This window comes from Chiloscyllium punctatum, chromosome 1 (genome assembly GCF_047496795.1).
Source record: "Chiloscyllium punctatum isolate Juve2018m chromosome 1, sChiPun1.3, whole genome shotgun sequence".
Taxonomy (NCBI): Eukaryota; Metazoa; Chordata; class Chondrichthyes; order Orectolobiformes; family Hemiscylliidae; genus Chiloscyllium; species Chiloscyllium punctatum.
In genome coordinates, this window is record NC_092739.1 from 94,899,772 (window position 1) to 94,921,313 (window position 21,542).

Sequence of the window (21,542 nt, forward strand, 5' to 3'; positions counted from 1 at the left end):
ATCACAACTGCCTCATATTAACCCATAGCCTTGGAGATGGAAAGGAGCAGTTACCAAGGGAAGATATTTAATTGGGGAAAAGGAAATTATGACGCTATCAGACAGGAGTTGAAAAGTACAGATTGGGAGCAATTGTTCCACAGAAAGGGCACAACAGACATGTGGAGACTGCTTAAGGAGCAGTTGCTGTGAGTGATGCATAAATTTGTTCCTCTGGGACAGGCAAGAAGGGGTAAGATTAAGGAGCCTTAGATGACGAGAACAGAGGAGCTTCTCATCAAAAGGAAAAAGGCAGCTTACGTAAGGTGAAGGAAGCACAGCTTTAGAGGATTACAGGCCTGCTAGAAAGAAGCTTAGAAATGAACTAAGGAGAGCCAGGAGGGGACATGAAAAAGGCTTTGCAGGAAGGATTAGGGAGAACCCAAAGGCATTTTACTCATACGTGAGGAATAAGAGAATGATCAGGAAGAAGGTAAGGCCGGTCAGGGATAGCGTAGGGAACTTGTGCGTGTTGTCTGAGCAGATAGGGGAAACCTTAAATTAATTTTTTGCTTCAGTTTTCACTAAAGAAAGGGACCTTGTTGTGAATGAGAACTTTGAGGAGCTCGGAAACAGGCATGACCAGATCAAGATTGATGAAGTTGATATGCTGAAAATTTTGGCAAACATTAAGATTGATAAATCCCCAGGGCCAGGCCAGATTTATCCTAGGTTGCTCCAGGAAGTGAGAAAGGAGTTTACAAAGCCAATGTTTGCTTCCTCACTCTTCACGGGAGTCATATCGGAGGATTGGAGGGAGGCAAATGTTGTTCCTCTTTTCAAGAAGGGAAATGGGGAAATACCTGGCAATTACAAACCAGTCAGTCTTACGTCTGTGGTCAGCAAGGTTTTGGAAAGAATTCTGAGGAATAGGACTTTTGACTATTTGGAAAAGCACAGTGTGATTAAAGGCAGTCAGCATGGCATTGGGAAGGGCAGGTCTTGCCTCACAAATCTTATTGAGGTCTTTGAAGAGTTGATGAAACAGGTTGACGATGGTCAAGCAGTGGATGTGGTGTATATGGACTTCAGCAAGGCATTTGGTAAGGTTCCCCATGGTGAGCTCATTCATAAAGTCAGGAGTAATGAGATACAGGGAGATTTGGCTATCTGGATTCAGAATTGGTTGGCTGACAGAAGGTAGAGAGTGGTTATAGATGGAGAGTATTCTGGGTCAGTGGTGAGCGGTGTCCTGCAGGGCTCTGTTCTTGGGCCTCTGATCTTTGTAGCTTTTATAAACAATTTGAATGAGGAGGTTGAGGGGTGGGTTAGTAAATTTGCAGATGACATAAAGGTAGGAGGTGCTGTTGATAGTATCGAGGGCTATTGCAGGCTGCAGCGTGACAGACAGGATGCATAGCTGGGCTGAGAAATCACAGATGGAGTTCAACCTGGATAAATGCAAAGTGATGCATTTTGGAAGGTTGAACTTGAATGCTGAATATAGGATTAAAGACAGGATTCTTGGCTTTGTGGAGAAACAGAGGGATCTTGGTATTCAAGTGCATAGACCCCTCAAAGTTGTCGCCCTACTATAGGAAAGATACAGAGGCTTTGGAGAGCGTGCAAAGATTTACTGGGTGCTGCCTGGACTGGAGGGCTTGTCTTACGAAGAGAGATTGACTAAGCTTGGACTTTTCTCTCTGGAGAGAAGGAGGAAGAGAGATGACGTGGTCGAGGAATACAAGGTAATGAGAGGCATGGATAGAGTCAATAGGCAGAAACTTTTCCCCAGAGATGGAGTGACTGGCATGAGGGTCATAGTTTGAAGATATTAGGAGGAAGGTATAGTGGAGATGTCAGAGGTAGGTTCTTTATGCAGAGAGTTGTGAATGCATGGAATGCGTTACCAGTGGTGGTGGTGGAAGCAGAGCCACGAGGGACACTTCAGCAACTGCTGGACATGCACAGAGACAGCAGTGAATTGAGGGGTGCGTAGGTTAGGTTATTTTATTTTAGGTTAGGAATAATCCCTGGCACAGCATCGTGGGCCGAAGGGCCTGTTCTGTGCTGTACTTCTCTATGTTCTATGTTCTATTAGATGATGCTTTCTTTCTGAGTAAGGAAAAAGTGATGCACAACATAAAAAATACTCCAATAAGTCAGACCTTGACAATAAAAGTCATTAATTTCTTTTTGCTATTATAATTAGGATAAAATGCCCATTCACATTTTTAACATTTCATTTACTATAAAAATCAATCTAAATTGACTTAGTAGACAATGTACAATGTTATTGATGGATATCTGAAGCATGCTGATGGTTCCCTAACCTTTACTTGAGTGGGTAATTGTGAGTAACTAAATGACTATGAATGAGATTATTATCAGGTTTTGAAGAATGGGCAATTCTAAGGCAAAAATGCTCTTAGAATAAAACAGGTCAGAAAAATCCTCAAATTTATTGTCTCATTTATAATAGGGTGGTTTGTGTCATTATTACATCGAAATTATCGAAACGTGTGGATTCTCTGCTTGGGTGTTAAGCCTCATCTGGGCAGAACAAATAAAAATCTGGCATGGACAATTGCTATAATGGAGCTCGCTCAATTTTCTTTCTACTTAAACTCATATCTGCAGGCTGCAGGTTACCCAGTGAATCTTAAAACCCAAGCAGGAAACATGAAAATCTATGCTACTGCTCCAGAAACCTGCGAGGATTAAACACTATCCTGGTAATTTGGTGGTTGTGTGCCTGGGGCATATCAAGCTGGTCTTCTGCTATAATGTGAGGTCAGCTCAATTAAAGCATCTCTCACTGAGATGAACATTGCTTTTTCACAGTCAGGCACCCTTACTTTTGATTCTTCATTATCTTTTCCAGTGTTTATACTGACCCTAACCATGCTGTGTACAATTCTTGCACTGGTTCTTTGTCCCACTTCATTTTCTAAGCTAGTTCAAGCACTGCTTCTTTCCTGGTCAGGCTTATATGCCAGGATACATGCTAGTTTAATCAAATGCATTGTTTCAATTCAAGCCCATCATATGAAAATTAAAATCACACATTATCTCTCAGTAATTTTGTACATCTTTCTAAATTGCTTCAGTTTTCTACCATATCTCATCTTTACTTTTGAGTGTCTGGTAATACACAGATAACTGTTTAATTTTCCTTATTTTTAAAGAATATGTTTTATTTCTACCAAAATACAATTCTCCGAAGCAGCCTTAGGCTCTAGCACTTTGACAGAAAGCTTCAGAAACACTGTTAGCCCCATTCATTTTCACATATCTGCCGAAAATCTTATAATCAAGAAGCTCAGTCCTGTTCAAACTTAAACAACATACCTACTATTTGTGAGTATTTATATACTCTTTAACATAATAAAACACCCCAAGCATTTCCAAGATTTAGTCCAATAGATTTTGATTACTGATGGAGTGGAGGGATATACAGATCGGATTGGGGAGTGGGTTAGATAGAGAAATTTAGTGATAATCTTCTAGAAAAGCAGAGAAAGCTTGAGAGGATAGAAGGCCTACCCCCCCTTCTTTATCATGTGTACATATCAGCTGGATTTAATGAACCCAGGTTGGCAGTTTGGAAGGTAGACACACACATTAAATCCAGTCTGCCAACTACCCACTTGCACCGGCTGTCTCCTGCAATTTTACAATCTTCAGGGTTGGTGTTAACCACCATGCCTACCATTGGGTCATTTGAGACCCATACGTGAATAACTAATACCTTCTTAAGAATCTCAGAAGAAGCTGGTGTAATTTCTACTTAAACTCATATCTGCAGGCTGCAGGTTACCCAGTGAATCTTAAAACCCAAGCAGGAAACATGAAAATCTATGCTACTGCTCCAGAAACCTGCGAGGATTAAACACTATCCTGGTAATTTCTTAAGAAGCTGGTGTAATTTAGCTGGTGTGCAAGAGACCTACACTAAGCAAACAGCCTAGTTGGGTTTTCTTCATGGTCTGGTAGTGTGCAGAGAGGTATTCTCTCCTTAGCATATGCCTGGACCCTGTCCCAAGATGTAACACTTAGCTTGCCCTCCTGCCATAGCTTCTCCAACCCTAGACTTCCTTATGCTTACACTATAAATAACGTTGAGAGTATTTTTGTGAAATTGACATTCTTTTTCTTGGGTTTTCCATTTCTATTTTGTTTTTTTTAAAATCCCTTGTTTTTTTGCGCCAGTTTGAAAATTTGAATTCAGTCAAAAAAGAAATGCACAAGTCCTGCAATTGGTACTGATCCCATATCCTTCTGAAACATGAGCGTATGACTAACTGAGACAAGGTGACAACACACTTCATTCGATTCATTACGGATCCAGTGAAGCTTCAACTCCAGCAGCACTGAGGGTTTTAGAACCTTCCATTTTTGGATTCCATTTCTGTCTTAAATCATTTGGATTTATTGACCCTTCAAAGGATAGCAGGCTCAGACTCAGTACTACGGTTTTATTTTGGTATATTGAACTGAAATATGCATGTTTACACAACAGTACAGAAATGATTAACTACTCTGATTCACACCTCCCCTCCCCCACCTCCCCGTTTCCAAATTACGTTGACTATATTAGACCTATACTTGTTAGAATAAAAAAAAAATGAAAAGTGGCCTTATTAACCATGCAAGATTCTTGGGGGACTTGACTGGATAAATGCAGAAAGGCTGTTTCCCTTTGTAGGAGAGTCTAGAACCAGGGATCAAAATCTCATGTCTTCCCTCAGAGGACTGTGAATCTGTGGAATTCTTTACTGCAGAGGGCTGTGGAGGCTGAGTTATTAAGTATATAGGAAAGCTAATGGCATGCTGGCCTTCATAACAAGAGGTTCTGAATATTGGAATAAGAATGTCCTACTGCAGTTATACAGGGCCTTGGTGAGGCCACACCTTGAGTATTGTAGGTGATTTTGGTCTCCTAGTCTAAGGAAGGACATTCTTGCTATTGAGGTAGTCCGGTGAAGGTTCACCAGTTTGATTCCCGGGATGGCAGGACTGACATATAAGCAAAGACAGGATTGACTGCCCTTGTACTCACTGGAATTTAGAAGAATGAAGGGGGATCTCATAGCAACATAAAATCCTGATTGGGACTGGATAGGCTAGATGTGAGAAGCATGTTCCCAATGTTGGGGAAGTCCAGAACTTGGGGTCATAGTCTAGCAACAAGGGGTAAGCCATTCAGGACTGAGATGAAGAGAAATTTCTTCACTCAGAGTTGTGAACCTGTGGAATTCTCTCCCACAGGAAGTTGTTGGGGCCAGATCATTAGATACTCAAGAGGGAACGGGATACTGAGACTGCAGGGTCAGCCATGCTCGTATTGAATGGTCTACAGCCTACTCCTGCACCTATTTTCTATGTTCCTACGTTTCAAGGCTGAGATAGATAAATTTTTCTTCAGTAAGGGAATCCAGGGTTATGGGGATAAGGCAGGAAGCTAGAAGTAAGAATTATCAGATCAACCATGATTGATGGAGCAGTTTTATTTTGCTATATTGAATTAAACTATGCATTTTTACACAACAGTACAGAAATTATTAACTACTCTGATTCACTCCCCGCTCACTGCCCCTCCCCCACCACCCTGCTTCCAAATTACGTTGACTATATTAGTCCTGTATTTGTTAGAATATCTAAAAATGGAAAGTGGCTGAACGCCTGTTCCTATGTCTTGTATTCTTTCCGCAATCCACATTTTGATGTTTGTCCTTTAAAATAAATTCCCAGGTTTTCTCTGCTTCTTTCTCCTTTCCTCCAAGAATGCATTTCCATTGGTGCGCTCTACTCTCTAGGTAGTACCCACCTAACACCCTATTCTCTATGTGCCAGCCTAACGATAGTTGGCATCCTGTTGTAACATAGAGACCTGCTGCTTGTTCTACATAACATGTTCCATGGTGGGCCAATGAAAGCCTCTTCTTAGGTGCCTGCAAGCCTGTATTGCAAGCAATCACAATACCCCGGTTAAAATAGTGAAGCATGATTTCTCCTTCCAAAGTCCAGGGTGCTGTAGCCAGATTTGATACCTTCACTGATTACTCATATTTTATAACTGTAGGTATTAAGGTTCAAAGTGTCAACATTAGAAAAACCTTTAATTCATTTCTCAAACAGTTTTAAAATTTTTTTTCATAAAGTAAATAAATTTATCAAATATTTTGTTAACTTAATATACAGACAAGTTTGAGAAGTAGAAGTATCTTTAAGAACCAACATGGTAAGTCTTTGTTTGTGAAAAGTAATTTGTCAATTCATCTTTCTTCTACCAGAATATTTTCTCAAAAATATCCAGACTCATCTTTGGTTCAGAGAGATGCACTGATGCTGCAGACTTTAATTTTCACTCTCCGTTCATAGCTTAGTTTATAAATTCACATTTGGGCTATCAATAATTCCTGATAAAATGTACACAGGATGGATGAGAGATTATTGGATTTAGTTTGGATAAACCAAGTAGTAGGAGAAAAGGAAGTAAGTAATAATATAAGCAAACACCAGTGGATTTTTTCACCTTTTTAGCAAACATGAGCACTAAAATTAAATCACCTGAAACAAAATATTACTGAATTTTAAATAGAAAAATAAGTAATTCTCCAGACGTGAACAGAGAAAACCTCTGTTGATTACTACCCGCACAACACTGCTGTAGTGTTGGATGTAAACCACTATTAAACTGTCATGCAACAGTTTAACTAATTGCATGCTGCTGAAATAAAATTTGAAGTTGGTATTAAAGTGAAGGGGTTTTCATATGAATGTTTCAAAAGTAACAACAGGACTGGATGACTTGTTGAAGAAATTATTTCCCTTTTACCTCTGCAAAATAACAAGCTGGCAACAAATAAACAAAATATTTATCAAAATAAATCACATGTCAAGCAAGCAAATACACACACACACCTCACCAACTCCCCCTCCCACTCAAAATGCTCAATTTGTCTTATGTTAGTGGATCTCTTGAGTTGCTTATAAATGAAAATTAATAATGAATAATAATTTCTTCCAGAATTAAAACATTGGTTTTGTTCATTTATGGGATTAATGCAAATGTTGCTAGTTAGGTGGGCATGTGTTGCCTGTCACCAATGATGAATGGAAAAATAGATTTATGTCCTTTACATTCCTTTGCTACAGAAATACCTAAGCATTGGTATAATTTGCTTTATTTCCACCAACAATATTTGCATTATTCAAACACTAGCAACATAAATAATCCATGGATCTCACTCAAAGATGCAGCAGAGAGAAAAAGAGCTGCAACAGAGCAGGCAAAGAGTGAGAGCACAGTGACAGTGGGTGGTAAAACAAAGATCTAATAAATTCAGAGCACTGTGGGTTTACCTACACCAGGTGAGCTTCAGTAGCTCAAACAGGCTCTCACCATCAATCACTCAAAGGCAATTGCAGAAGGGCAGGAAATTTACCAACAATGGCCACTATCATCAAAGAATTCTAGGATGGGGAAGAAATTAAAATGAGGATCTCAAAATTAACAATCCCTGGATATCTCCCATTAGTGACAGTAAAAATAAGAAGATGTGTATAAAAACAAGATGAATGTGTGGCTTCAACTATGCAGTGGGAGTTCTTGGATAAAAGGCTCCTATTCAAAAGGAGCTGGAGGCAGTGAGTGAGAGAGCTGCAGAAGGAAGCAATGATTGGGAAGATCAGGTAGGGAAGTGTGGATGAGAGCGACGGCTGGAAGGTTAGACAGGGAAAGTGCAAGCAGGAGAGTTGGGAAAGAATTGGCAATTAGGCAGGATGGGGAGGAAAGCAGCCTGTAAGACAGTAAGAAGTGTTGAAAACTGAAAGATCTGCAGATGCTGTAAATCTGATTCAAAGACAGAAATTGCTGGAAAAGCTCAGCAGGTCTGGCAGCATCTGTGGACAGAAATCAATGTTTCAGGTTGAGTGACCCTTCCCCCAGAATGTCACCAAATCCAAAATGGTAACTCTTGATTTGAAAGACTTAGTAAGTTATGAAGTCTTTGTGTGTTTGATCAATCCATGTGTCTAGGAGGATGCAAATGATTATTTCTGGCACAAAGGAAGATGGTCATGGCTGTTATATTTCAGTCATCTCCTTTCCAGGACATCTCCGTTCTTCAGGGTAGTGTTATAGGCCTAAACATTTTCAACTACTTCATCAATAGAGGTGGGAACGGACGTTGATGACTGCAGTGTTCATCATCATTTATGACACCTCAGACACTGAAGCAAATGCAACAAGATCTGTATAATATCCAGGCTTGGCCTGACAAGTGGACAGTGATATTCACACCGCACAAATGCCAGGCAATGACTATCTCCAATAAGAGACAATTCAACTGTCCGGTGATAAGCTGCTGTTTTCAGCCTGCTGATTTTGTGTATTTAGCATAACCACCTGATATTCTACAGGCATCAGTATGAGCCCTCAGTGAAACTGCAGCATTCGAAAGCCTGTCCACCTCCCTTACTGGGACAGCAAATTCAGAGGTAACTAAGCAGAAAACTGCACTGCTGGAACGGTGCACCAGGGAGCAGCTAAGGACATGGGACAGCTTGGGAGCCCAATTTAACCTGATGTGAGGGTTAAATAGCTGAGTGAAAAACCAGGTTAGAGACAAAGAAGAAACTGCAGATGTGGGAATCCAAAGTAGACAAACAGGAGGCCAGAAGAACACAGCAAGCCCGGCAGCATCAGGAGATGAAGAAGGCAATGTTTCGGGTTTAACCCTTCTTCAGGACTGAAGAAGGATTATAACTGAAACGTTGACTCCTCCATCTCCTGATGCTGCCTGGCTTGCTGTACTCTTCTAGCCTCCTACTCGTCTAGTCGAGAGTGAAAAGCCAGACGTACAGTTGCAGAAATAGTGTAGCACCGAATCTTTTCTTCACACTCACCAGTCCTGTACGGCATTGAAGGATTCTTCATTTGTGATGTCATACATTAGGATAAATCCCATAGCACCACGGTAATAAGCCGTGGTGATTGTCCTGTAACGTTCCTGCCCAGCTGTGTCCTACATAGAGGAAAACAATATCAATATAAAAAGCACCATTACATGTTTTCAATTCTTTTTCAAAACTAAAATCTGCTTTAGCCATGTTTCAAAGGCATCTACAGCAACAACATGGAATGCCATATTAGTTCAGGAATTCTCTGGATAAGATGGTTGTGCTGCCACAACATGCAAATTAGAATGGTGTCTTCATGAACATTTGGTAAAAGCTTTCATCAGAAGAATAGCTAAGTATGGGAAAACTAGTTAAAGGTAAGTGCTGTTGGTCATAATTTAAGATCCTGGCTGTAAAATTCAATTGCTTAACAGCTGTATTTCTGATCTGATGGATGGACGTTTGAATCCAATGTGATGTTCATTCCATGTGTGAACATTTAGAGTGCAGACCTTATTGAGTGCCATTCTGGGCAGGGTGGTAACTTGAAAATTGGGACAGTGAACAGTAATACACAGAACAGGGAGACTCTGATTATCAGTCAGTATGGAACATTTAGTTGACTCCAACAGTGGCATAATTTACCTCAACATTCCAGCTAATGAAATCAAATCAGAAAGTGCTAAAAAGTCCCAGTGGGTCTGGCAGTATGTGTCGAGAGAGAAACAGTTCATGCTTCAAAACCAATATAATCTTCTTTGAAACTGAAGTGGGCTGAAAAAGTGATGGATTTTGTGCTTTGGAATAAGTGGAGAGGAGAAGCAAATGGAAATAAATGGCAAAGGTGCAAAAGGCAAAGGGTGTGCTAAAGGACTTGGATAGGAACTACAGATGAAAAGTAGGTGTTAATAATAAATAATACGTTAGCTATGCAAACAAGATGTTGAGGTATGAGGGAGCTATTTTATTTTCTTTTATTTCAGTCATTGCCCCCTCTTCATCTCACTTCTGAACATGTGTTCAGCAGGAAGGAACAGACAATATTTACTAACCAAACTGTTCAGAGATGTTATTAAACAGCTCTGGATCTGGTAGGACTTGAACCAATGTCTCCTGGCTCAGGGATAGGGACACGACCACACAACACACCCAGTACTATTTCTTTCTCTTTTATATGCAGGTGCACTTACATAAAACTTAATTTTTTTCACATCACCAAATCAGCCATGGTTCTGTTTTCCCCCATCCATTAACTACCACCATTAAATTACTCATGTTTCCCATTGAACTATTTACGTGCAAAGCCTGTTTAGGTAAATGCAAACCATCAAAAGGTGAAGGAAAGGTAGGGAGAGGAGGATCGGGCTAAATCAAAATGGAGTTGGAGGGAGAACATCAGTGCTTTTTGTAATAGCAGCAGTGCAGTTTTTCTTGTTTAACCTATTTTACTCATCAACCTGTTCAGACATGTTATCACACATCTCTGGAACAGGTGAGACTTGAACCCAGGTCTCAGTTTTGGTCTCTCTATTATAGGAGAGATATTATTAAACTGGAGAGGGTTCAGAAAAGGATTACCAGGTTGTTGCTGGGAATGGAGGGTCTGGGTTATAAGGAGTGGCAGGATAGGCTGGGACCTTTTATACTGGAGCTTAGGAGGTTGAGGGGTGACCTTTTCGAGTTTTATAAAATCATGAGGGGTATAGATAAGGTGAATGGCAGGTTTATTTTCCCTCGGTGGGGGATTTCACGACTAGGGGGCATATTTTAAAGGTGCGAGGAAAAAGATATTAAGAAGATACGAGGAGCAACATTTTTACACAGAGAATGGTTCGTGTGTAGAATGAACTTTCAAAGAAAGTGGTGGATGTGGGTACAGTTACAACTTTTAAAAGACATTTGGAACAGACACATGAATAATAAATGTTTGGAGGGATAGGGGCCATGCGCAAGCAGTTTAGATTGGGATTATGGTCATCATGGATTGGTTTAACCAAAGAGTCTAGTTCCATACTCATCTTGGGGTAGGGACACGACCACTGCGCCACAAGTGGGCCTACTAATCCAGTATAAAGACATCATTAGCTACTTTCAGGTTAGATGCCAATTGATTTCTACTGGCTATTGTGGAGTTCTTTTTTTCAGTGTTTGGTGGCATGTTCTGCTATTTAAAATTGTTTAAGTCAATAGGGAGAGATCTGAAGAAGTTGGTTCATAGTTCCACTCATTCCACTTGCTGCAATCAAATATTTTCCAGTAATGTCTAGCCCTCGGGCTTGCAGCATGATGGGGAGAATGAGCAAAGAAAACACAGAGGAGAACAGCTAGAAGAAGGCGGCAGAGGAGGATGGGGCAAAGGCCACTCCATCGAGGTCATGTTTAGCTTGATTTGATTTGATTTGATTTATTATTGTCACATGTAGTGTGATACAGTGAAAAGTATTGTTTTGCGTGCCAGCCAGACAATTCATACCTTACATAAGTAGATCAGGATAATTGAACAGAATGCAAAATATAGTCTTACAGCTACAGAGATGCTGTCAGATGTGCTGAGTATTTCCAGTATTTGTCACTTTTATGTCTTTTAGTTAATAATACATTGCATAAATTGTGAAAAAGGTAGGTACATTGCTTGCTACATGCGAACAATGCCATGGGAGATCTGCCAGTATATCTAATAACAGTGGACCAAAGCAAAATAATGTGAACGCTGGAATTCTGAAACTAAAACAGAAAGAACTGACGTAATTCAGCAAAGCTGGCAGATCAGATTATGCCCAATCTGACTCTCCCTAGAGTTTCAAAAAAAGGGATGGATTGGATTCAAAATATTAACTCTCGAAATATTAACTCGGATGCTCTCTCCCCAGATGCTGCCAGACCTGCTAAATTTCTTCAGCTTTTCTGTTATTATATCAAATAACTGACTTGATTATCAACACTCAAGAACCAAAAATATCTCCTCCCAGTTATCTTGTTATACAGCTCTCATTCCCAGAAGCAAGTTAATGGTTTTGAGTTTACAAGGCTTCAGCCAGTAGAATTCCTAATTAAAGTAGCTGCTCAATAATTGACAGGATTATATTCTCACTTCATTGGAGGAGAATTCTCCACTATAATCACCATTCAGTTCTTCAGATGTTTAGGAAAATGATTCTGACTGTGAAAAGTCAGCTATGCTCCTGACTTAGCTACTCTGATTGAATTAATAAAGTGTTATGCAACCTCAAATCTATTCCTTCCACAGATCCACTTTACGCCACTCAATCTCATAATGTGGGAAAGGTTTATGTGGTTCCTTACTATTCCTCTTCCAAAATTAAATGAACTATAGCTCCATAATACTTAATTAACTTGCTTCCTATATTATTAGTTCTTGGTGTGACAGATACTTCGATTTCTCCAAAACTTGGGAATTAGCATGTTCCATGTAGTATCTCATGCACTTATTCTCATAGATTTTTAATTTCATCTCTAGCTAGATATTTTAAGTTAACAGTGTTTCTACATCAAGTTACAGAAGAATCAAAAGCAGCAACTACAGGAATTCTGTGCACATTATTCTGTACCATAATAAGTCCACTTGAATTTACAATGTCCTATAAATAAACCAGAGCTGATTGGAATTGTTGCATTGACTTCAGAAGCAATGTGGTTTTAGTAGGATAAAGCAGTTTTTATTCAGAATCACTTGTGTTCCTTATCACCATTATATTAAATTATATTAAAATGACATCAAAAATATTTATCAAAATGTTGTTTATAGTCAGCAGGAAAAGAACCTTTTGATTTTATTAAGATTACGTCACAAAATATAATCGCTCTAAAGGAAAAGAAAATAAGAATGTGTATTCCTCTAGTGCCTTTCCTGACTCCATAACGTCTCCAATTATTTTTAAGTATAATTTTTAAATGGCTCAGATTGGCTGATCTCACATAGTACACACAATTGGGGACATGGCAACTAACCTGAATACCAGGGCGATGGACATGGTAAATCAGAGTTCCCAATAATAATTGTTTGGCTGCCTCTTGGATATCTTTTCAGCACTCATTGTTCAGATCCATACATAAAACAAAGACATCAATACTTTCAATAAAGGGGGGGGTGGTACATCTTTTTTATTGTGCTATATTAAGAAAACATCTAAGCTCCAAACATAGCCATACCTCTTGCAGGCTCAGCTGAAGTGAATTACTAGGAACCAGTACTAAAGTGATCTGCACCATCCTATAGTAAGTGTTCCCTTTGGTATAATTGTATAATGGTAACAATTAACTCAATTTGTATGTTATTTATTCTGGGGTTTGATGTGTTTTCAATAAAAAGCATAGTTGCTACAGATAGCAAAATATTTAATTACAATACAAGCACATCAAAAAATAGTTTAGCTGATGTCAAGTAAGTTAACGTTGGTGAAATAACCATCATGTTCTATTAAAATTGTATGCGAGATAGTCAACAGCTTTTTAACTTTTGACTGTTTAATTGTACACAGCATTATAAAACAAGCTAATTATAGCAGAAACATATTGCCTACCAAAATTATAATTTCAAACAAATGTTTACAAACACAAGATTAGATCCAAAGTATTTTATAAAACAGTAATGCAGATGCTGGAAGTCTGAAATAAGAAAAGAGTATTAATTGCTTTTATTTGAAACTATTTTCTATTCCCCACTTCAATTTTCTATAGTGATTGTATCCTTCTCGATGAGGGTTTGTGCTTATTTCCAGGCCTGTGTTACAGGCATCAGCTATCACATAGATGACAGAGCATGTGACTTACCTCAGAGATTTCCTCCTTCCAGAAAATAATTTAATCATTGACCAAAGCCACTGAAAAATTTCAAGAGAACACTCAGCTACTTGAATGCAACAGCACAGCATATCTGAGCTAGAGGTACACCTCAATTACCATATAGGTACTCCACAATCCCTAGGACTGAATATCAACCTCCACAACTTTTAAGTATGATCTCTGTACTCCATTTTTTTTACAACCCTAATTCTGCCCTGAATGGGTCTTGTTTGTGGCTTTTTGCCTTGCTCTCAGCAGAGTGGACTCATTTTCACCTTTCCACAGCTGACAATTGTCTGTAATCACATGTTTGTCTCTTTTTCTATCATTACAATATTAAAAGGCATCTGGATGGATATATGAAGATGAAGGGTTCAGAGGGATATGGGCCAAATATTGGCAAATGGGACTAGGTCAGATTGGGATATCCGGTCGGCATACAAGTTGGACCAAAGGGTCTGTTTCCATGTCATAAGATTCTATGATGCTAATTGAACCAGGAATTCACAATTTGGGAATTATAGGTATTTTTATTCTTATTTTTACATTTATTTTTCTATCATTCAACTCATTCCCAAATTATTTGTCTCTTGTATAGTTATTGCAACTAACCGGAATATTCTCTAGTAGTCAGGTTGATTGAGTTTAGCTACTGAAAACATTTTCATATAACTGCAGTGTCATAAGCGTTTCACTTAACAAAGGTCCAGTTGTCTACATTGATTCCAAGATTTTTATAGAACAGACGTCAAAAGTCTCCAAAATAATTATTGCTTGCACAATTATACAACCTCAATGCAAACTGACCTTGTGATACAGCAATGAGAGATGAGGGAAAATAGCAATCACAGATAGATGTCTGTGACCTAGTGATACAGGGCTTATGTACACACAATATTTGTCATTAAATAAGTCATCCTAACACTGTATACATTTGGTGAAGCACTAGAACATTCAGTGCACAGCAGGCTGAGTAGTGTGACACACAGCAAGAGATGGAGAGACGGAGAGAGAGAAAGGGGGTGGGGGAAAGAGAGAGAGGGGGAGAGAGAGAGAGAGAGAGAGAGAGAGAGAATCAGGAAAAGAGAGATCTCTGCAAAATAAGGAATCTCAACAGTTTAGCAGGATAAGAGAAGTGGGAGTTGATGGTGTGGAGAAAGAGAGGAAGAAGGTGAAAGAGTTTAGTTTGAACAGTGGAAAGCCTATGAATAGAGCAGGATGAAAAAAATGCTGAACAGAAGCGGAACAGAGAGAGGGAGAAAGAGAAGACTGCTAGAGAATTTTTTTATATATAAATCAGAGAGCAAAATGACAGCCCAGCTGTTTTTTTTGTTGAGCATAGAGTCATAGAGATGTACAGCATGGAAACAGACCCTTCGGGCCAACCTGTCCATGCCAACCAGATATCCCAACCCAATTTAGTCCCACCTGTCAGCACCTGGCCCATATCCCTCCAAACCCTTCCTATTCATATACCCATCCAAATGCCTCTTAAATGTTGCAATTATACCAGCCTCCACCACATCCTCTGGCAGCTCATTCCATACACGTACCACCCTCTGCGTGAAAAAGTTGCCCCTTAGGTCTCTTTCATATCTTTCCCTTCTCACCCTAAACCAATGCCCTCTAGTTCTGGACTCCCCGATCCCAGGGAAAAGACTTTGTCTATTTATCCTATCTATGCCGCTCATAATTTTGGAAACCTCTATAAGGTCACCCCTCAGCCTCCGACGCTCCAGGGAAAACAGCCCCAGCCTGTTCAGCCTCTCCCTGTAGTTCAGATCCTCCAACCCTGGCAACATCCTTGAAAGGGTTCAGAAAAGATTTACAAGTTTCACAACATCTTTCCAATAGAAAGGAGACCAGGATTGCACGCAATATTCCAACAGTGGCCTAACCAATGTCCTGTACAGCCGCAACATGATCTCCCAACTCCTGTACTCAATACTCTGACCAATAAAGGAAAGCATACCAAACGCCTTTTTCACTATCCTATCTACCTGCGACTCCCCTTTCAAGGAGCTATGAACCTGTACTCCAAGGTCTCTTTGTACAGCAACACTCCCTAGGACCTTACTATTAAGTGCATAAGTCCTGCTAAGATTTGCTTTCCCAAAATGCAGCACCTCGCATTAATCTGAATTAAATTCCATTTCCCACTTCTTCAGCCCATTGGCCCATCTGGTCCAGATCCTGTTGTAATCTGAGGTAACCCTCTTCGCTGTCCACTGCATCTCCAACTTTGGTGTCATCTGCAAACTTACTAAAATAAAGAGCATGAAAGCATGGGAAGGGTTAAAACATGAAGACCACTGGCGATCTGTTCCAAGAGATCTGTAGAATGCAGGATGGGATAGGAATAGTGGAATGCTCTTACACCAATTAGCAGAGTAAGGTTGAGGCTGAAAGGCCACGATGGCAAGATGAGATAACACAGTTAGTAACGTTAGCCTCGCCTGCTAAATATCATTGTGGCAGTATGTGGACTATAAATATTTGGGACATGACATTAAATATCTAATTAGTAGTTAATAGAGTCAGCTTGAGACAGGAGACTACTGTAATAGATGGAATAGCTAAATGTCTAATCATAACAGGTTAGTCTGGAATGGAAGATCACTGTAGCAGAGGTGATGATAAATATCTAATTATGGCAATAGGAAAATATTAAGTAGGGTCTGGAATGAAAGACCATTGTTGCAAAAGCTAACGCTAAATATCTAATCGTGACATTAGAATAACTTTAAGTAGAATATAGGAAAAACTATAGGGGCACAACTAAAGCGATAATGGGAACTAACATCACTGGTTTATTGTGTAGCTGGAGTGAGGTAATTCTGGCTAACATATGCTGATAAGCTAACAGAAACATCATAACAAAAGATACAAAACAAACCACAGACCCTGAGATTTGTGGGCATTTGAAAATCCAATGGTCACAGTCCAACTACGTAAGAAGAACCAGCAGCAATGTTCTGCATGGACAGCATAAGGAGGTAAGCACTAAATTAGTAAGCAGAACTTCAAATGTTATAATATTGGCACAGTTGTATGTGCCTGATGCCAATTTGCACATGGCTCAAAGAGATGAATACAAGACTCAAAGGTGTGTGGGAGAAGTGGATTCTGGTTCATGGGGCTCTGGCATTAGTACAAGGGAAAGACAGGGCTGCAATATTGAGACAGTCTACACCTGAATCATTCTCAGGCTAGTGAACTTGTAAACCACATGACCAGGGGAGTGGAGGGGATTAAAACTGCAGGGAGGGGCAAGGGATCAAATGTGGAAATGTGTGGTATAACAATGAGTAAAGGCAAAGTAAGTGAGGAAAATCGTAATATCCAAAATGAGTCAGAAAATGACAAAGGGGCAGAGAGAAATACACCTCGGAAGGCATCAACAATCACTACTAGATGTTACAAAGAGAACAAAAAGACAAAACTAGAGGCTTTGTATCTGACTGTGCGTAGCATTTAAAGTAAACTAGAAATTACAGCATTCATTGAAATAAATAAATATGACCTGATAGCCATTAAGGTGACAAGGCTGAAATATGACAAAGATTAGATCCTGTATACTGATGTGTATATGACAGTTGAGAAACAGTTTGAGAAAGGTTAGTCAAAGATGGCATTTTTGCATTAGATAGAGATGAACTTGGTTCACGAGATCAGGATGTAGAATAAATTTGGGTGGAAATGAGGAATGGTAGACAGATGGGCAGCATAGTGGCTCAGTGGTTAACACTGCTGCCTCACAGTGCCAGGGAGCCAGGTTCGATTCCAGGTGACTGTCTGTGTGGAGTTTGCAGATTCTTCCCATGTCTGCGTGAGTTTCCTCCCACTGTCTAAAGATGTGCAGGTCAGGTGAATTGTGTTAGGTGCATTAATTAGAGGGAAATGGGTCTGGGTGGGTTACTCTTCGGAAGGTCGGTGTGGACGTGTTGGGCTGAAGGGTCTGTTTCCACACTGTAGGGAGTCTAGTCTAGTCAATAAGTCACCATTGAGGCTGATCTACAGGATCGCCAACAAAGTATATGAAAAGAAATATTCAGTGCTTGTGATGAAAGGACAGCAGCAATTATGGGTGATTTAACTTACTTATAAAAATCAGATTGGCAGTAATAATCCAGATGAGAAATTCATCAAATGATTTTGAGATCGTTTCTTACAGTAGTATGTTCTGGAAGCTACAAGACAGCAAACTACATTCGACTGGGAATTGTATGTTGTGACAGCATTGTTTTATGCTCTCAGAGTTAGCCATCTATCAATAGTCTTGGCCACAATATGATTGAATTTTACATCCAGTTTGAAAGGGAAAAGATGGGGCCTAAGACCAGTATTTTAAAGCTACTAAGTCAATGATGTGTGTTCAAAAGCTAAACTAGCTGAAGTGAACTGGTACACTAAGCTAGAGATAGATCAATACAGATACAGTGGCAGATATTTAAAGGGATATTATAGAATACTGAGGATAAATATATTCTTACTTTGTTAAAAAATTAAAAGGAGGACCTACCATTCGTGAATAACTCAAGAAGTTAGGGAAAGAAAGCATCACATTTAAGGAAAAAGCAGAGAGAAGTGACAGGTCAGATGATTACAAAGAATATGAAGAATTGTAAAAAAAATCTAAAAGGTTAATCAGAAGGAATAAATTAGAGTACGAGAGAAAGCTAATGGGGCTAAAGGGATCTTTTCAGGATAGCAGCCACTGACTAGTGGAGTTTTGCAGGTATCAGAGTTGACACTATAACTATTCACATTATACATAAACAATCTGGGCACAGGGAGCCCTGATGACAGAGGGATTCAAGAACTGGAACTGGAGGATTGTACAGATCACAATCAGTGAAGAGGTTCTTACTCAAATAATGATAGTTGATGGATCAAATGGGGTCTTTCAAATTATAAAGGGTGAACACATGAGAGTAAAAAGCCTCACCGTTCTTTGGTTGGGATTAGAAGTAGGTCAGGAGGAGGCTCATGGTGAATAAACATTACATCAAATTGGTCAAATGCTCTGTTTCTGTGCTGTACATTCTATGTAATTCAGTGCTTCATCACAGGTAGAAAAAAATGTTTACACCAAGCATTAGATTTTTCTCCAAAACCTATGTACTGTGTCCTGCTTGCTTTAATATTCTTTAACAGATTTTAATATTCCCTAATTTTCAGTAATACTCCCTCAGTTTAAAATAACTTGTCAATTCTGCTGAGCAGAAGTTTGTAGCAGAGAAAGCTTTTGGGTCAACTTTAATGAACACGTTTTGGATTAGTGGTGCTGGAAGAGCACAGCAGTTCAGGCAGCATCCGAGCAGCAGCAAACACGTGCTCTTTGTTATCCTGACACTGTGAAGCAATCCATCTACCTTTGACCTTAAATCCTTTTATGTTCTTATAGACTTCAAATTTGAATTTTCCTTACTTTTGCCCACTACAAAGTTTGAACTTCTCAAGTCTCTCTCTAAAATTGGGAGTTTGTAACTTTGCTAACATTCTCATGAATCTAAGTCTCACTTTTTTTTCTTATTTATAACTTTCCTGTAACACACGCACAAAACTATCTGCATGACTCCAGCTGCTTACTTGAAATCCTGTTCAAGCTCAATATCATATTCTCCAATTTTTGTATTCGACAACTTTAGATACAATTCCAGCAATTCTGTCATTTTCGATCACTTTTTTCTCATTGTACTGCCACCTTTAATACCTATTTGCCTAAAGTCTCTGCATTCCATTTAAGTTTATTTACTTCTGTTTTTCTTTCCAAAATGTATTCATGTTTGGATTTAGAGGTTACGTTTTGCTGTTGTATGTTATCCTAAATTTTTCTGCAGGAGCAAACTAAGGGATCATGTTGCTTTTTTTCAAAAAGAAAGTGGAAGACTGAGTCTGTAACTCAGTTTTATTAGCTTTCCTCCAATGGCAATTAATAGTTCACTTCTTTGATCTGGTATTCTCCACTCTGTGCTGCAGAGAATTCACACCATATATCTATTACAAGTTCAAGTTGCTCAATCCAGTTTGAAATTGGTATTAACCTTAATGATAGACAGACCTACAGCACCAACAATTTTAGGGAAAATGAATTGTCATTTGGACAATTCTGGATTAATGAAAGAAATCCAGTACCAATTTTTTAAAGGTAAATAATGTTTAATTAACTTGGTTGATTTTTTTTGATTTTTTTGATGAGGTTGATCTAGTGAATATGGTCTTCCAGCAGCTTTTTGACAAAAATATCCTACAATAGATTTTCCAGAAAATTGGAAGCCGATGGAATAGAAGAGGCAGTGTCAACATTGATTGGGATTTGGCTAAAAGAGAGGTACCAGGGAATAATCGTGAATAGTTTATTTTTCAGACTGGAGGAATGCATACAATGGAGGCTTAGGTGGTCAATATTAGAAACACTGCCTTTCTTAATATACATTTATGACTCTAGTTACATGTTCAGGGTATAATTTCAAACAGTTATGTGGCACAAAATTTGCAAATATTCTGAACTGTGAGGCGTACAGTGATAAATTTTAAGGGGATAGACATGCTGATCGAAAGGGAGGTTAGCAGGAGATTTGACACGTTTGAGACCATAAACAGTTTGCATAGAGTAGCCGGAGAGAAACTGTTCCCATTGACAAAGGGTCAAATGCCAGAGGAATCTGACATAAAACGAATGGCAAAAGAACCAGAGGCAACATGAGGAAGTTTTATTTTATAGGTTGAGCGGTTAAGCCATGGAATGCAGATACTCTCTAATCAGCCTGCTTTTAGACATGTCTGGAACAGGTGGGGCTTGAGCCTGGATCTCTCAGCTCAAAGGTAGAGGCACTAACACTGCACTGCAAGAGCTCCCTTTAAGAGGTGGAAGGCACTACCTGAGAGCTTAATGGAAGCAGCTGGGGTTCATCTTTAAAACAATCTTCAATCGGGATTCCACAGTTAGGAGATCCAAAGCAAACAGGGTTGCCTGATTTCTGAGGAGGAAGCCTTGGTATTGAAACAAAAGTATTAGCATTATAACTTACTTATTGTCTAAACCTGAAGTATGCAAGTTGTGTGTGGGATTATGATATGGTTAGCGATATAAATGAAATTGAGGCAATTCAAAGGCTTGCTGCAAGATTTTGCATAAATCAGTATAGGAAATACATCAATGTCACATCCTGGATCAAAGATTCGGAAGAAGAATCATTATAACAAAGGAGGGAAAATATAAGACTGACTGTGTTCCATAAAATATGAAATGAAGTGGGAATTGACAGAAACAAATACCTCTCACTGGCAAAGACAAAACACAACATAGCCATTCACACAAACTACAAGAGCACTTCCAAAATAATGTATGAATAAATGTTTATTTCAAGGATGGTCCCAAAATAGAACATGTTGCCAGAAAAAATAATCACAGCTCCATCACTTACAATCTTCAAGACCCAGTTTCAGATTCTTTCTGCTTAAGTTTTCATACAGGACTGCAATCTCTACAGAAAATGCCTGCCCTAGCCAGACTTAGTCAGATAAATCCTTCCTTCGGCTTCTTTTCAACTACTCAAAAATATTGCCAGAGTGAAGCATGCTCCAAGAATACATAACTCTTTCTCCACCACTGTCAAAACAATATCTCAAAATCGATCTGTTTGCTTTTGCATCATGCTTCTTCCAATATTTCATGTTTGCTGCTTATTTCTCTCCGAAACTGACCAGATCCCTTTGCTGGCATTAGATATGAAACCACAGATGCCCAACTTGCTTTTGAAATGTCAGCTGCGAGGTGCCAAAAATAAATCAAAATGTGTTGGTCTCACTTTCCAGCATGAGGGCGATATTACTTCTTTTGGTATTTA

The 21,542-nt window shown here is 39.2% G+C and overlaps 1 protein-coding gene across 2 annotated transcripts in view; it reads right to left on the reverse strand.

Moving 5' to 3' along the window:
* Positions 1-21,542, reverse strand: part of rab3c (RAB3C, member RAS oncogene family) — a 171,339-nt gene that overhangs the window by 52,770 nt on the left and 97,027 nt on the right. For both annotated transcript variants that reach the window (XM_072571189.1, XM_072571179.1), the window contains exon 3: positions 8,893-9,011. In XM_072571189.1, coding sequence (XP_072427290.1) covers positions 8,893-9,011 — 119 coding nt within the window. The remainder of the gene's footprint in view (positions 1-8,892; positions 9,012-21,542) is intronic.